Below are 17,938 nucleotides of genomic sequence, written 5' to 3'. Positions count from 1 at the left end.
TTTTCATCTCATGGCATCTTCTTCCCAAAATAAAATTTTTTTTTTAAACTCTTAATTAAGAACCTTGCAATGGAGCATAAAAATATTTGGGTTTCTTGATATTGTCTCTTAATTCACTTTTAATACTTAAAAATATTAAAAAGAGCTTAAGAGTTCCTAAGTGTCTCTTAGGGATAATGATAGAGCATACACAAAACAAATGTAGTTATGCTCTCGGTTTACCAAACATGTCCAGAAACCATTTTTATATAAGAACAAGAAACGTTTTTTCTCTTTGATAATTTGCTTTTAATGTAGAGCCGTTGGTCAACATACCTGCAGCATGGAGCAGAGGGAACATAAATACGAATATTTAGAATAAATATTATTTTCGACTTATCTCGATATAATTTTTTGGCACACCAAAATTTTGATCCACAAATCAGGTTTTTTTTACTAAGAGGTATTTTTTAGTTGCTCCAAAAAAGAAGAGGTATTTGTTTAACCGATAGAATTATACGGCGAAACATAGAATAATTGAACCTGGTCATATTTTATTTATTTTAAGTCAAATTTTCTTCTGAGTGAAAATTGTTACTTTGATAAAGAGTTTTGATCAACGTTAATATTATGCTAATGATGATGGACTAAGCGGTGATAATCTTTGAAAATTTAAAGTAAAACCTTTAATATTAATGATTAAAGAATTAAATGAATGATCCTTTAAATGTGAATATCTACGTTACTCCCTTCGTTTTGTTATAAATAACGTTTTAGAACTTTTGTTTTGTGTGAAATTATTCGACGTTTACAAACTTTTGTGTACATTAGAGTGACTTTTGACTTTATTTATCCTTACACTAGTGATTATGATCCAGATTATTTGCACATTAAAAAATGATGATAAATAAGGATAGAACAAACAATATAATAGCTTTCTTAATTTGTATGTTGTCTTCTAAAACGTCAACTAAATAAAAATAATGGAATAATTATAATTTTAATATAACTTTTATATAATTAAATGTTAAACATGAATTGATTATATTAAAAATATTCAAAAATAATAATAAATTTTTTTTGACAAAAACAAATTAATGTCTATTGTACTATTATCCAAATTAATGTCTATTATACTATTATCCAAAATAATAATATATTTTTTCAATACATAAATTTCTGAACCTATATTTATCGAGAATTATGAATTAAAACTCATTAAATAGTCTTGATAATTATAAGTTTATATATCTATACTATTATTTACGAAGTAAAATTTTGCAAGGAAGTTCTCAGTAAAAATTAGAGCGGTTAATATCGTTTATACCTTTAATGAATAATTATAAAAATTAGTCAAAAATAAAAATGAATTTCAAATCTTTTTTTTTGTTGTCATCAGCATAAACAGACTCATACAGACTATGTGAACCAAACTAGGAGATGTCGATCCATGTGAACGACGAAAGACGGCTGCTTCCTGAAACTACGTGCTAGGCTTTCCGCCTTTGTATTTTGCGTTCTTGACACATGGACAATCTCTGATCGGGAAAAACTTTCTTTCCGGACTTTAACATCATCTAAATAACTTGCAAAAGCTGGACATTCTTCTGGTTCCGAAACCATATTCACCAATTGAGAACAATCCGTTGCAAATGTAACCTGAAATTGTCGTAAGTTCCTCATACACTCCATTGCCCAAAGTAATGCTTCCATCTTCGTATGTAGAGGAGATAGACTAGCCCGAACATTCCTTGCCCCCATCAATCTCTCAAAACCTTCTAAAGTACTAAACCACCTCTGGCCGGAGAAACTACTATCCTCTTTCCAGGAACCATCAGTGAAGCACCATCTTACTTGGATTAACGGTAATACCGAACCCTCTGCATGTGACCCTGCTCTCTGTTCCTTCACTATCTGCGCTTCAGCCTATAGTGTGGACTCTGTTTCTACCAGTTTAATCGTATCCCTAGGATCCATATCAAGGTTACTAAAAACTTTATTATTCATTCCTTTCCACATATATCATAGAATCCATGCAAACTGATGATCATCTAACTGTGGAGAAACTCTTCAAAAAAGATGATCCATATTTGTAAAAAGATTGGAAAAATAGCTGGATTTGATGGTATCTTGGATAGCGCCCAAACCTGTAATGCTGGAGGACATTCAAAAAATACATGGTTAATTGATTCCTCATCAGCGCTACATCGTGCACAAAATATATCACCATTGTGCACGAATTTCAAATCTATCTGATTAAAAAAGTGATTAATATTAATAATACATCGTTTATACCCTTAATGAATAAATTACATAAATTAGTTGAAAAGAAAAACGAATTTAAAATATATCTAACTAAATAAGTAATTAAAATTAATTATTCGAAGAATTATCTAAAATATAAATAATTAAAATAGAATTTCTATTAATACTATTATATTTATATATTATATTAGATAATTGACTATAAATAAATATAATAAAACAAATTTCAAATCTATCTGATTAAAAAATTGATTAATATTAATAATAAATCACTTTTACCTTTAATGAATAAATTATATAAATTAGTTGAAAATAAAAACGAATTTAAAATATATCTAATTAAATATGTGATTAAAATTAATAATACTAAGAATTATCTAAAATATAAATAATTTAAAACGAATTCTATTAATACTATTATATTTATATATTATATTAGATAATTGACTATAAATAAATATAATAAAAATTTCAAAAATAAAAACATGTTTTAAAACATAAGATAATTCTTAGATATATTCTGTTGTTATCTGAAAATAATATTTTATTATAAAATTTATAGTTAGATATAAAATAATTTATAATTAAATGCTAATCAAACAAATAAATATATTTTCTAAAAAATATGTGAATGTTTTTAAAATTTTACTCAACAATAAGAATATATATAAAAAACTAATGAATATATATATTAATAATATGTTATTTATATGTTATATTGGATAATTGACTATAAGTAAATATAATAAAATTCTCAAAAAATAAAATATATTTTTAATTCTTAAATATATTGTGTTTTTATCTGAAATAATATTTTTTATTATAAAATATAAAGTTTAATGTTTGATTTATCTTTTTGAAAACATAATTAATAATTTATTATGTTGATTTTGATTTAGTAGTTATAAACAGATATATATCTCTAAGGACACTATGCCCGCACATGCAGGTAGAACACCTAGTTAGCTATGTTTTGATAAACATAGTTCAAAATCTTGATAATTAATGAAAACATTTTTTTTTTAAAAGACAATCATAGTTGTATATAAAGAGATTTCTACAATGTTTACACAACATGATTGTTTCTAATTTTTATTAAATATATATATATAGATATATTTGTTATATATATATATATATATTTGTTATATATATTTGTGTGTTTTAATGTAAGATTGCATCGTATATAAATAGATTAATGTTAAATTTGTTATTGATATTGTAAGTGGATGACAATAAATTATTTTATTCGTCTTTAAATTAATAATACTTTTATTAATAAATATTAATAAGATAATTATATCCATTTGGCGGGCGAAACACCTAATATACGATGAATTACAAATACAAAATCATTAAATCCTTGAGTGCAGAAGATAGTATCATCAAATAATAGACATTAATCATTTGAGATTACAAAAGAAATTACCTAAGATAGTTTATTTTTGCATGAAAGTGATAAAGAGACAGATTTTCTAGTGTGAATGATTTTGTTGGAATGAAAAAGGATAGTGGGAGCAGTTGTTTTGGAGGGAAAAATCATATGCACGAAGAGGTCCCTCTTTCCTTCCTTTGATTTTTGTAATGATTAACAATTCCACCAAACGTCAAAATTTAAATAGTACGTAGTACCATTTTGTATCCAATTATCTTTGTTAATGTTTTCCAATAATACTCATCTTATTTTTTATTCACTTTGAAACCAATTAATCAAAAGGAGACATGAACAAAACGTCAACAACCGCAAGATCACGACGGAGAACGCAAACGGGAAACGTTCTAATCATTTAATTTCTTCTCTATTCACAGACGAAACAGCTGTAGATCTTTTAGGACAGAGACGACTCTTTGGCTTCATACTGGTTCTGCCGTGACCATTGTACCCCTGAAGTGTACATGATTATTGGTTTGATTATCATTTAATTTGTATTTGATTTCTTATCTAATCTTCCGTAAAGAAAGGAAAAAAAATGTAAACTTTGAAGTATACATATTTCATTAGATTCTTTCATATCTTGAGCTCTAGTCTCGTTGGGATTTCTATTAGGTCAAATACACGTGATTATATCTAGGTACGTAATACATGAGATTCGTATCAAACAACTGAACAAACTTAACATCATCGTATTTACAAACACAAAGATTACTAAAGATAAAATTCATCAGAATCACATATTATCTAGCTAAACAAATCCACGACTTGCATTCTGGTCCATTTTTAGGGTATGGGTTTGAATAAACCAGTTTAATTTAGTATCTACAATCAAGTGCAACATATAGAACTATCCATAAAAGCAGAAACATTTGGTTGGTAATGTCAGCGTATATACATTAATGCTACCTCATCCAATTGTTGACACAGACACAAAAAAAAAACAGTTTCAAAAATATGTAGTATCTCACACGTGAGTTGTTATTGAACTTAATGCAAACGTGAATACCACCAAAAAATTTTTTTTTATTGTTTTAGTGATCAAATTTTAAGATGTTAGAATTCAGGACCATTTATTTGTATTTACATAAAATTTCCGGAATGAGACAGAAATGCAGGAGATTTTGCATGTATGGTGAAAGAGAAAGGAGAAACACAATAATAGACAAATCATTAAAATCACGATAGATAATTAAACTAAATCCTACATATATCATATGCAATATATTGTATGTATAGTGTATCTCTGTGCGAGAGAGAAAGAAGGAAGAGAGATATTAACGTTGACGTTTGATGACAGGGGTAGATTGGGAAGTTAATAAGATACTGAGAATCCAACACGAAATCTAAAACTAGATTTTGCATGCAGAGAAATTCAACTGCCAAATACACAGAGAAGATGAGAGAGTGAAGACAGCGACCACTTAGCAGAGCATGTCTTCTACTTTTTTCTTTTTTCTTTTTTCTTTTTTTTTTCGACGTTTTTTTACGATTCGCATGCCATGAAAATAAATAGCCCACTGGGCCTTTTTCGATTTATTTAATTATTTATTACCAACAATACTTTTGAATTTGATCAGATGTTCCCGAAAGGACTGATACTATTGATTTAACTCTTTTTCTTTTTTCTTGTTTTATGTTTTACACCATGTCTAATCGGGATTTTTATTAGATTATAGCGTTAAGTCACTAGCGACACTTTTTTTTACTTAATTCAACTAAAGTAAACTTATAGCTTTTTGGTACAACACTAATCTCAAAATCTGCAAGTTTTTGGTAGACTTTTAAGTGCTACTACAACTATAAACAAAACAAGATAACATAAAATAAACTGAAAAGACGGAACATTCTGCGAGTTTTTGGTAGACTTATAAGTATTTGAATGACATCAAAATTAAAGATTCTATAACTATAGGTTGTTATTATACGAGTAATTTAAAAACTGTAAAAATTGGTAGGTCTGAAATGTCGTAGTCTAAGTAATCGAGGCCAATATGTCACGTCACATCTGAATTCTTATGTCATTCTCTCTTTATTCTGCATATTCATTAACCATGGATTGGATCCATCTTTTGGCGTCATCTCTACTGCCTACTGGTATACAATATTAGTTATTAGATTCATTCACATTTATTATTTAACAAATAAAAAATTGGCCTACGTACGTATAGTATACATGCAGAAAGGTCATAGCTATATTCCACTCCGTTGAAAAAAAAATCAGAGATTCTTGTCTTCTTAAAAATATTTATTTATCAGTTAGATATTCTTTCACAAAAATTGACAAAAAGGCACTGAGGGTATGTAAAAGCTTATGAAGTTGCTCTCCTTTGTCTAAAGGATAACGAATTGTGATTTATTTTCCAAAAATATCCAACTAATGGATTAAAAAATGAGATCATGCATAGCAGAAATCCATGATCTTCGATTCTTTATCAATTTCAAAATATTGTTTTTGTAGATCCAAGATTCAACCAATTAACTATTGATTGTAGGTCTTTATATCTCCTGATATTCGGTTATAATAACAAAAGCATCCTAACGAAAAATTCATCTATCAATAAAACTCCAAAACCTTATCAAACAAGGTGCCTCTTATACTGATAGTCTGATACATACATGCCTCTCATGAGTTCTGCAAGATCCTTTTTGAATTGTCTACCAAATTTTAACAATCATATTTTCTTTTTTTCCTAACACTGTTTATTGGCTTTGGCTTTTCATGAAAAAAGCAATAGAATGAGACCAAAGAGAGGGCTTTGTGTCTGGGTTTACCCTTTATGTTTATTGAATTTATACAAAACAAAATAAAAAAGGCCAATAGTTATAATTGGAATGTACTGAATACGACAGCCACACTTTTTTTTCATTTCTGCGCTATTGATATTTGTAAATTCTCAATAAGATTTTAGTTTATGGTGGACAGGTTGGATCATTTCTATCCAGAAAAGGTCATGGTCTTCAAATTTGCATCCATATTTATGGTTCATATATATAGAAAGTTTTTGCGTGTGGAGGTCAATGAATTAATTACAAAGATAAATTTCCTTGAGAACTAAAATTCCAGCACGACACCGATTAATAATAGTTTTCATATCCATTTTGTTGGTGCCATCTTTTATGAAGTGAATGTCTGTGACTCGTGTGTGATAAAATTATGGGATTATTTGTGTACTAGCTGAAGATAAACCAGGTAAATAGCAATGATTTTGACATAATGAAAAAAACTAATATTTATACCTTAATTCATTCGGTTATACCTTTTCTCTCTGCCATTAACCGGTAAAAATGTGGTCTATGTATCCACGTAATCAATAAATATATGGTTAATTGTGTCTAGAAACTATTTCACATAAAAAAAAAGAATCATTCACGTCACATGTTTATTGACCACATACTTATGTACTGAATGTTTTATTCCACATGGTCGAAGTAGTATAGGATTATAACTCCATATACAACTCCTAAATATTAAACAATACCACAACTCCTATATACTAAATACTAAACCCTAAACTCCAATCACTAAACCCAAACCCAAATATAAACTATAATATATAGTTATAATATTTTGAATAAAATTAAAATATGAAACAGTATATACTATTGACCACATACATATGCATAAATGCTCTATTCCACATGGCTGAAATAGTATAGGATTATGACTTCATTCACAACTCCTAAATATTAAACCTTATCCTAACTCCTAAATACTAAACCCTAAATTCCAATCACTAAACCTAAACCCAAATGTAAGCTATAAAAAATAGTTATAATATTTTTAATAAAATTAAAATCTGAAATTGTATATACTATTGACCCATATATATGCAATGAATGTTCTATTCCATATGGCCGAAGTACTATAAGATTATGACCCAAATGAAACTGCGGTTAACGAAATTTATGTGAAGTTTACACTTATGTGGATCTTGTTAACAAAATGATAAAATTGAGTTTTAAATTCTTAGTTTTGATAGCAACGATTCAACAACAAAACATAATTTATGCTTATGCACTATACAATCATATTTATATTCTATGTTCTGCAAATAAAATAGAATACAACAAATAGTAAAGATTATATACACATTGCATCATTACATATAAATGAGAATATATTCACCAGATGGCTCAAATCCAGTTTCGAATAATCTACTTGGTAGCCTAAATCTTTCATTTGTAACCTGACAAACAAAAAGGAAAGATAAAAATGATAGGATCCATATAACAAAGTAATTGTAAAAATAAATTGTATAGTATAACAATAATGTGAAATAGAAACCATGTAAGACGTAACGATATGCATAGCTCACGATCTTAAACCACACATGGAAATATATACGAAAACCCTATCAACTAATCACGAATCCCTACACGGAAATATGACACTTAATCCAATGTTAATCCTAATCTTGTAGTGACGAACTCAATATTTTAGAAACTAACCCCTCTCCAATCATCACTAAACCCTACACGGAGATATAAATCCTAATACAAGTATAAAAATACGTAAATATTAAATACAAGTATGATTTCAGAAGCGAAAGAAAATGATATTAAACGTTTGACTTTATTTTATTCCAAGTCAAATGGAATATAAACGTCTATATTTTATTCTATTCCAAGTCAAATGGACTATATCTTAAGGAGATCATGTCATTTCCGGATGGTGATAAAATAGGCATAAGAACAACCAGGAAACCCAAATCCTAAATCAATTGGCGAATTTCGATGCGGAAAATCAGATCCGAGATGCAATGCTAACGAGGTTGTAGATTTACAATTATAGTACCATAATTCTGAAATAGCCTAAATAGAAAAGAAAATAACAGCATATGAATAACAACATGTAAACACCCGAGAACTTACGATAGTTCCAAAGATCTGACAAGAATCGACGGTGTGAAGTAGAATAGGAACGGTTTGGTACTACTCGCCGCTGAAACTTCAACGCCGTCGTGTGGTCGACAATCTCCGACGAGAAGAAGATGACGCGTTTACAAAGAATGAAGAAGAAGTCAACAATTCAAAACAAATCCAGTGACGATGTGAAGCGAAGCCGTACTAGAGAGAATTCAAGACTACGAAGATACCACATAAGTAAAAAGCAAAGATGTGAACTTAGTAAGACCACAATTTACTTTTTGGATATAATAATTAAGAATATTATTTTTTTTGTTTCAGGTTTCACCGGTTTCAGGAAGGGGCAATATAACGCCGTATATAGAAACGTTAGGAAAAATGGTTATGCAGTGAATTATGTGTTTTTTCCTTGTCATACAGCCCAATTTCTCTAAAATTATCTACTTACTATTGTTATGGCTTATAAAGCAATACTAGGATAAGACCTGCGTCTTCCGCATGGTGAATTTATATGAATTAAAAAATATCGTATGGAAAAATAAAATTTATATTCTTGATCAAATTAATATTATGATTTTATGATTAATTTCATATTTATGTATCAAAATTTTACACCAATGATTTTTTTTTAATGTGGAATGTTTAGTGGTTTCAATAATTTATAATCATTTAAAAATGAAGATTTCAAGATTAAAATATTAATTTTTCAATATATGTTCAACGCATATATCAAAATATATTTCATATTTAAACGATATATATATATATATATAATATACATAAACGCCTATTAAAATAAAATTATTTATTCATATGATTTTATAATCATTGTATCTTATTATAGAAAAAAATTTAAACCTTGATCACAAATTTTATGTGAGACTTTTAACATCTTTAGTAATTTATACTCGTTTTAAAAATTCAAAGTAAAACATATACAAAAAAAAATCTAAATTTTTATTATATGATTAATGTAATTGTATAGTTTATTTTAATAATAAATAACTAAACAAAAATGATATAAAGTATATGGATTGTTAGCAAATCTTTATTATTTAAAATCATTAATTTTCTTATATATTTTAATCACATTAGGTAATTCTGTAGGTTTTATTTAAGGAAGAATATATAGTAATTTCAGTTTGATAAATGAATGGTCCATAATGGACATACTATATCATATAACATTCCCTAGCAATTTAATTTTGGACTAACAAAATTCTCAATTGATTCTCAAACCGTCACGTCAGTAAAATTAACATTCTAATTACGTGACAACTCAGCAGTGCACTTTTTTAATTAGTACAAACTAAAGGTTATAACTTTTAAATGTTTCTCTATTAATATATAAGGGATGTAGCTTCCTTATGTTAATATGTAGCTTACATGAGGAAAAGCTATTAAATCACATGTTTTAAAAATATTGCCTTATTATATATAACTAGAGCTTTTCACCGCGCTACGCGCGGTTTATATATTTTAAATTATGGAATTTTTTTTAAAAAAAAAACTCTTATATAAGATATATTTGAAAACTATTCCTTAGATTTTTTTAGTTGAAAAATCATGTTTATACTTATGTAAATTAACTAAACTATAAAGTTTGAATATTATTGATGACCAAAAAGAATATTTAAAGTATTGATGACAAAAAAATAAATACTTAAATTATAATAATATTTAAATATTTAAATTATAAGTAAACAAAAATCAAAATTTTATGTATTTTCTTTTTCTAAAAGTACTATTATTATATACCCAAAATCTTACTAATAGATATTTTACTTGAAAAGATAAAAACATAAAGCATTTATGTTTAAGGGCTTTTCCTTGTTCTTTTTTTTCTCGTATCTACAATATCTTCTAGTTTTTTTCTGGTTATTTCTTTTTAATTAAACTAAATGAAACACTAATTTCAGATTTCATAAACTCATAATATTTAAACTAACCCAATCAAAATAATCAGTTTGAGAAGCTACCAAAAAACAACAAAAAGTTGCATCATAGAAAAAAACTCAAAGCGAGACTCTTCATAATCTAAATTAGAGTGCAACATAAATTAATTATAAGTTATGATTTAAGATAGAAGGCTTGATAAATATTATGCTAAGTATGAGGGTATTAATAATGCTTGCACTGTGTGCCAGTTCTCTGTTTATATAAATTTACGGGAAATGAAAACTATTCACCCCACACGAATTTTGTGAATAAGTGATTGTCTGATAATAAGCAAGGAATATCCGTCTTTCTGCTAAACAGGATGTATTGAACTCATAATTCATTAGATATTTTTTATGAATGTCAACTAAGTATTGTAAGTAAATTGTTACCGGTTGTTCGATCATTTGCTAACTTACTTTATTAAAAAGATGGACTTCAAAACATTTTATAATATATACATATATATATATATATATATTGTCATTTGAAGTGATTAACATGTATATATCTTAAATATATGTTTATCTCAAAATATAATTAACTTAAATTAAAATTTAGTTCTAGTTTGTTAGTTTGAGATCAACTGAGGATATTGTTTTCATATAATAAGTGTAGTTTTGAAAAAAACTATTTTTCTATATAAAATCATAAATATAGTATTAAAAAAAAAAACTCTTTACTATTAGGTGAATTGTTTTGTTCGATTTTGTATTTTGATAAGTATATGTTGGTTAAATAATTTTCATTACTTTTTTCTTTATTTTTTTCCAATAAACTTGGAGTAACCTTGTTCATTATCCTATTTTATACCACACATTTTCGATAATTAGACAAAAAACTGAAAAATGAGTAGCATAACTAACACACTAAATGTAAGGATTTAGCTTAATGTCATTTTTTCATCTCAGTTGTTAATTTTTGTTGATCTCTTGGTTGTATGATGCACATTTTTTGTATTTTTTGTAAGTTTTCATTTGAAACTTTGAGCAATTTTTACGGAGTTGTTAAAGTAAACTCTTAGTAATAGTGCTGCGGCAAATATTATTATTTTATTTAATTTAATAAAAAACATATTGTATATGGTTAATAATATGAATTTTTTATCTTTATATATTTTAGGATTAATGTTTTTCTCCTACGTGATTTTCTTTTCCACTTGTATGTTCAATAATTTTATAAAAATACTTCTTTCATCCTATATAATTACTCTCACAAATGTGTATTTACAATAAAATTTATTTTATTAAACCTTTAGTTTCATTGCATGTTTTCTGCTGTCTTTGTAGTTAGGTGTAAGCTTCCATCTTACTTCGTTTTTTCTTCTAGGTTCAGAAGTTTATCTTTGTATAATGTATATTTTGCCATTTATATTTCCAATCTTTTTTTCTATTATGTTTAGTTATATCCAGTTTTAAGTTATTGTTTTCTTCAATTCTTTTCATATCTATATATTTTTATATTCTTTTGGCACGTTTATATTAATATTGATTTTATATGTTTAAGACATCATCTTTTTGGTTGGTTGAGATTTTACATGATTTCCAAAAAAATTATAAATTTCAGTTTTTAAAGAATTAACTTAGATATCTAATATATTAATTTTTACAATTTAAAAGTTTTTATCAGTTAGGTAATTATTTATGCTTAGATAAAAACATAGGTCTAAATATCTATCTTTAAAAAAGGATGCGTAATTTATTAATCCGTTTTTTTCTTTACTTTTTCTCAACTGCGAAAAAGAAGAACTATTATTCTTTTGACAAAAAGAACTGTTAGCTTGCGTTCAATAATCATATAAATGTTGATTTTATTATTTTAAAATAAGGATTAATAATATATGTGTACGACTAAATTTTTTGCGTATGTAAATAATCAAACATTAAAAAGTCGTAGAAGTGGGAGCTAAGAGAGATCCACATTAAGCCAATCTAAGAGAGATCCACATCAAATCCTACATTGGCAACTTAGGACATTATTATTATTATCTATGCAATCATTCAGCTGAAAAGAATATTACTTTCTTTATACATAACTCATTTATACATGGAACCTGCAAAAAGCCTAGAGGGTTAAAACCTCCTTCTGCACCAGACCTGGGTGAAAAACAAACCAAACCAAACCAATGGTGTTATCATCCATACATGAGTTCTCAACAACATAGCTAAGGTTATATATGAATATTAAAAAATACTCAATAGGTAAAAAGCAACAGGTAGAAACCTTTTTATTGTTCTAGTAAAATTTGAATCTTTAGTCGACACATACTCTAATGAAAAACATCTAACCTTGTTACGATATGCAATCTCCAACTGTTTAATGTTTCTGGCCTCTAGGCACACACCAATTATCTCCATTCCAGTACACGGGGAAACAATGCCTCCTCACCAAGTTCAACATGTCAGAAACATAGATTGGATTAAGGACTCTAAAGGTTAACCATCTAAACATTTACATGTGTGCATGGCCTCAAAAAGACGACTCGTAACAGGTACACCAGCTCTCTCCCCTTCAAGTTCATATAGAGAGGGAGACACAAAAGCTTCTGAAGGAGTTTCAATTGACTGCTTATTCGAGTTATTTTTAAGGAATAGAGGCGAACCTGGTGATCGGCAGTGGGAGCGTCTAGTGGGGCCGATGAGAACGCTGATGCTGTCCTGCCAAATCCGCTGCGCTGATCTACCTCGTGTTGTTTTAAATCACATTAATCAGACCGATATATATCTCACAATCAGTGAGGCATGCTATTCTCACCCGACCGCAATGCCTCGTTCTGCGTATAGAAACTAAAATCTCAAGTTATTTCCTCTGAAAATATTATTTTGTTAATGTAAGATAAGGTCGTTGGTTTCACCTGAGTTTTCATGGACGGGAAGACATTCCAGAACCTTACGGTTTCATCTCCTGCTCCGGTTACAATCGTTTGTCCGTCAGGTGAGACCGCAACGTACATAACTCTGTATGTGTGACATGTTAGAGTTGCAATCTGAACCACAAAAAAGACAGATATGTTCAGTTAACTACATATACTTATTGATGCAAAGTAATATACAGAGACAGAGGTCAGAGAGATTTATTACTTTGGAGATGGTGAAGTATTTACAGTATATGATTTGGTTGTGGGAGCATCGTACGTGCTAATCAGAAAAAAAAAGAATTTGACTTTTGGGGTGAAAATTGCATATTTGTGATGTGCAAGAACAAAGACGGTTATAAAATTTGGTTATTTCACTTGAAATCATGGCAAAGCTTAATAAGAAATTTACATGAGTATCTACGTAAGTTGTCTTCCTATTCGAAAAACTGTATGCATCAATCAGGAGTCCAATCACCAGAAGCAAGATCGTTAACATAAGGAGACCAAGAAATGGCTTTCGAGTGAAGCACCAAACCAAACAATCTTGAGTTAAAAAATTACTTGGAAGATCATTTTAAAGGATATTCAGGTGTTTTGTTTGCGTACCTTGATTTTGCGCCAATTTTTTTTTGCTTGCTCTTCTTGCCTTATAGAAAGATTTTTAGTCACAGGCTCTAAGAGCACCATTAACCCTAGCATCCCTAATGGAGCTCTTAATCATTTTTTTAGTAATAAATGGGTGTTAAGCACTTTTTTTAAGCAACCTCTAAATTTTGTCCTCCAATGCAAGTATCTTATTTAGGAGTTCTTAAAAAAAATTAAACATTGTTTTATTTAAGATAAAATTTATTTATTATATAAAACATATTAAAAAAATCAAAAAAAATTAAGAAACACTTTGGTTTGTAAAATCTCTTGCCATCATCAGAAAGTAAGCCAACATTGTTTGAAACATCCTATAAGAGTAAACCATGAAGAAGACGTTCAAGAGTAAACGAAGCTACACATACCTTTCATCCACAAATTTGGCATATACATTCTACAGAAAAACTTACAATGCGCTGAAGGGATGTGATGCTTTGCTTCCTGCCAATATGGAAAAAGATCATGTAACATGAAAACATAAGAACCACGAAAACAGATGAAGCAAAAAATGTCAGCTTACCTGAACATCACTCCACTCCACAGAGCGAAGAAACTTTGTCTTTCATCTCCACTCAAAGTCCTCGTTGGTGGATATTTTAGAACTCTTTGTATTGATCTTTGAAAGAAGAAAATTACAACTTCCATTATAATATGATGAAATGACAGGAAACTACCACACAACTTCAATTAAACCAAGAGAAAAAAAAACTCCATTCCATACTTACTTCCGCTCGTTATTACTCGGTTTGAGATCCCTGTCAATAATGCCACGATCCAAGCTCTTTGCAAGCTTTAGTTGTTTGTGCTCTGAAGGATTAAACTTTCCAAGTTCTGTATCCCAGACAGTGATGAGTTTGTTTCAGCAGTATGGTGGCCCTGTAGTGTTCAATCTGGAATTAAGAAGAGAGCTATATGAAACATCAAAACGCTTCTACAAAGGTCATCACAACATCACAACAAAGACACAATGAAGGAAGGCAAAATCATGATAAGTATATATAGAAAAGAGAAGAAACCTTGTTCTCATGGGAAGACCAAAAGGAACTCCATCTATATACAATGCACACTCAACGTAAAGCTCTGGTCTTTTGTCCTCTATGAACATAAATCAAACCAGCAAATTCAGCGATTAAGGACCAATAATCACATTAACTTCAATTGCGTTTGAGAAGATTTGATTCAAATCTACTTCCACCAGTAATAAACTTAGAAATTGAATGTTTTGAGTACCCGACTCAGTAGATTTATCGACAGGGAGGATTCCATCGAGCTTCTCGGTACGGAAGAATTGAGATTGCAGGAGAGGAAGAAACGAAACTCCCCAACGGCTGCGACGCCTCCGTCCTCGTCTCCTCCACTTCAACGCCGCCGAATGCGATGACCCCATCAACCTCTCCTTCCCAGAGACAGATTCGACGTTGTGATCCGCCCAAAACCGCTCTCGAGCTCGCCTGTCCCAACACCGTCTCTTGCTCCAATATCCTCGCCGTCGCCGTCCGCGATCTCCTCATCCCGGAGTGAGGTAACTGGAGAACTGACTGGTGGAGCTTTGCCAGAAGATTTCACGGTATCGAAGCTTTTTTTTTTGTTAAAAATGGTGAATTATGTGTATAAGCGGAATGTAAACGAAGGTTTATATGAGATGAAATGATGTGGAAATCCAAAAAGTTTCATAGCCATAATTTGCTTCTCTGAATAATTGGTCTTTATGATGCTTAAACGTACGACGCTGTAGCCAGGGAGGAGTCTTTTAACGGGTGAGGTTATGATGAATGGAGTGAGGAAGATGAAGAGTGTAGTGATGAAGGATAATGTTTTCCTTAAGATTAGTTATGGATCAGGATATGGGCTTTTATGAGACCAAACGAAATGCCCATTTTTTTCTCTTTTTCGTACAAAGTAGTAGTGACATGGCATAAACTTATATCCTGATTGGTTGATTTTTTTTTGAGGACGTGGCATGCTTCTCCTTTAAGCATATCTTCCTTTTAGTATAGGATAGATTCTCTTTTGATAACAATGTGGTTAAAAAAATTCATTGAGGGTATTATAGTAAACAACCACCGTGAGAGTTAGCGTGAGAGCGCCACATAGGAAAGTGACTTCTATAGAGATATTGTTTTGAGGAAACGTGAGAACTGTTATTGATAGATAGTAAATCGCTGTTTTATGAAGAAAAAAAAAAATCGCTGAAGGGTGAAGCCCATCGAAAAATATGAAGCTGAGAATTTGGTTATAAAAGATTCAGGACCCTTTATTAATAAGGCCTTAAACCAAGGCCTTAGTGGATCTCTCATTTTAACCAGTGGATGTTTTATTTTATATCGATAATGATTAAAAAGCCTTTCAAATTCTAACTCCTATTAGATTAAATATTTGTTGGGCCTTTATTTGAAAGGCTTTTAGTGGACCAATATAAACATACATTTATTTATATTTTACAGTATCTTTTTAATTAAAATCTTCCAAATTTTTCATTAGTCTTCATTTTGCAAAGTTTCTTTTACATATTAGGTTTTATATTTGATTTCATTTAAATTTATGCCATTTTGTTTTTATTGAGAACTTGCACACTTGACAATGTGACGTCACTAAAGATATTCTTAATATCTTAGTGTATTTTTTCCTTTTGTTGTCTAGCATGTGCATGAACGGAATATCATCACGTGTATAGTGTAGAAGAGCGAAATGTACATTGAATGTATAAAATCTTGACACGGTGGATGAAATTAAAATGGAGACCCATATGCAGACCCATATGAATACTCTAATTGTTTTGTATAAATGATCAACAATAACAATAGAGAGAACATGATGTGAAAATCATTATGTAACGGAGTCCATGCTTTGATGTCTTATTGTGTCCCATTTTGATGTAAAGGTTCAAAGGCAGTGTTCATTTTAGTCTCTCTTTGTTTATAATTATTTTTTGAAACACTTTTTTTTTCAAACACAGTCTCCCTTTGTTTATATCTTTTAGTAGAAAATTTGTTTTGAAGATATGATTTGGACCCATGCATTATACGTGTTTATACGACTATGTTTCCTAACAACAAACACAATCTAAATTTTTTTTCTTTCGGTAAAACAATCTAAATTTATTCACCCTTACCATACAAAGAAGTAGAGTATCGATGATCGATAATTTTGATTCGCTAGTGTCATTTTCACGTGTTAATTATAAAAATTTATAATCTGGTTTACATATGTGTTTTAGAAAGGAAATTACCTAGGCTATATCATTTTGATATAACAGATTAATATAAGAATCTTATTCGTGGTTCAATAATAATATATGAGAGCGCATGCTGCCGCATCGCAAATGAGAAGAGACCATATCTAAAACAAAGGCCAATTGGTTTCAAAGTAACAAAATTATGAAATCGTAAATGAGCGGTATATATACGTTTCAATCGCTAGTTAACCACTAAATAGCATATGTTTTGTTTTTGGTTAACAACATATGTAGATCCTAAGGAGTGGAAGTTTACTGGTTTGCATAACAAATGGTAAAGAGTAGTTTTTTTTAACACCAAAGAGTAGTTTTATCTATTTTATTTATGGGCCAATTGGCGTAATAGCCACATTTCGGTGAGAAATAAAAAAAATGGACATGATTTTGACATATTATACTCACAGACCTTTTGCCTTCATTTTACCCGGTTATACCCTTCTAAGTAACAGGTAACCAGTTCCAACACATAAAGCAAACAACGTGGTGATTTTGTGTCCATAGTAACAATGAGAGAATTTAGGAAGCGCGTCGAAGAACCGTAGTCAAAATCAAAGGAAGGAAAAGATGCAAAGAGAGGAATAGATGAAAATCGTAAGTGTAAAAGAAACAACGTTAAACAAACGGAGAATCCAAGAATTGTAGTTCCATACTATGTATTTTAGATAGAATAATATAAATACAAATATAGTTCCAATTGAAAGCGCATCTACATAATATA

General features: G+C 29.5%; 1 protein-coding gene across 34 annotated transcripts; it reads right to left on the bottom strand.

Moving 5' to 3' along the window:
* Positions 1-12,382: 12,382 nt before the first annotated feature.
* On the bottom strand, positions 12,383-15,807 carry LOC111198081. 34 transcript variants are annotated; one of them, XM_048767378.1, is made up of 13 exons: positions 15,216-15,803; positions 15,002-15,080; positions 14,711-14,875; positions 14,506-14,601; positions 13,947-14,426; positions 13,750-13,854; positions 13,564-13,620; positions 13,338-13,469; positions 13,238-13,269; positions 13,086-13,162; positions 12,939-12,992; positions 12,772-12,863; positions 12,383-12,579 (listed from the first exon to the last, which is right to left on the bottom strand). In XM_048767378.1, exons 5-13 carry the CDS (start codon positions 14,037-14,039, stop codon positions 12,556-12,558), a joined length of 666 nt encoding a protein of 221 aa, XP_048623335.1. In that variant the 5' UTR covers positions 14,040-14,426; positions 14,506-14,601; positions 14,711-14,875; positions 15,002-15,080; positions 15,216-15,803; the 3' UTR covers positions 12,383-12,555. The 34 variants fall into 34 exon arrangements, 6 of the variants coding, with proteins under 6 accessions (XP_048623335.1, XP_048623332.1, XP_048623329.1 ...); XR_007328289.1 differs by having other exon boundaries at positions 13,238-13,256; positions 13,750-14,426; positions 15,216-15,804; XR_007328270.1 differs by having other exon boundaries at positions 12,772-12,992; positions 13,238-13,256; positions 15,216-15,802.
* Between the last annotated feature and the right edge of the window lie 2,131 nt (positions 15,808-17,938).

This window comes from Brassica napus, chromosome A3 (assembly GCF_020379485.1).
Source record: "Brassica napus cultivar Da-Ae chromosome A3, Da-Ae, whole genome shotgun sequence".
NCBI classification, from domain to species: Eukaryota; Viridiplantae; Streptophyta; class Magnoliopsida; order Brassicales; family Brassicaceae; genus Brassica; species Brassica napus.
Note: the sequence above shows the minus strand (reverse complement) of the source record. Positions and strands in the feature narration are given on the sequence as shown.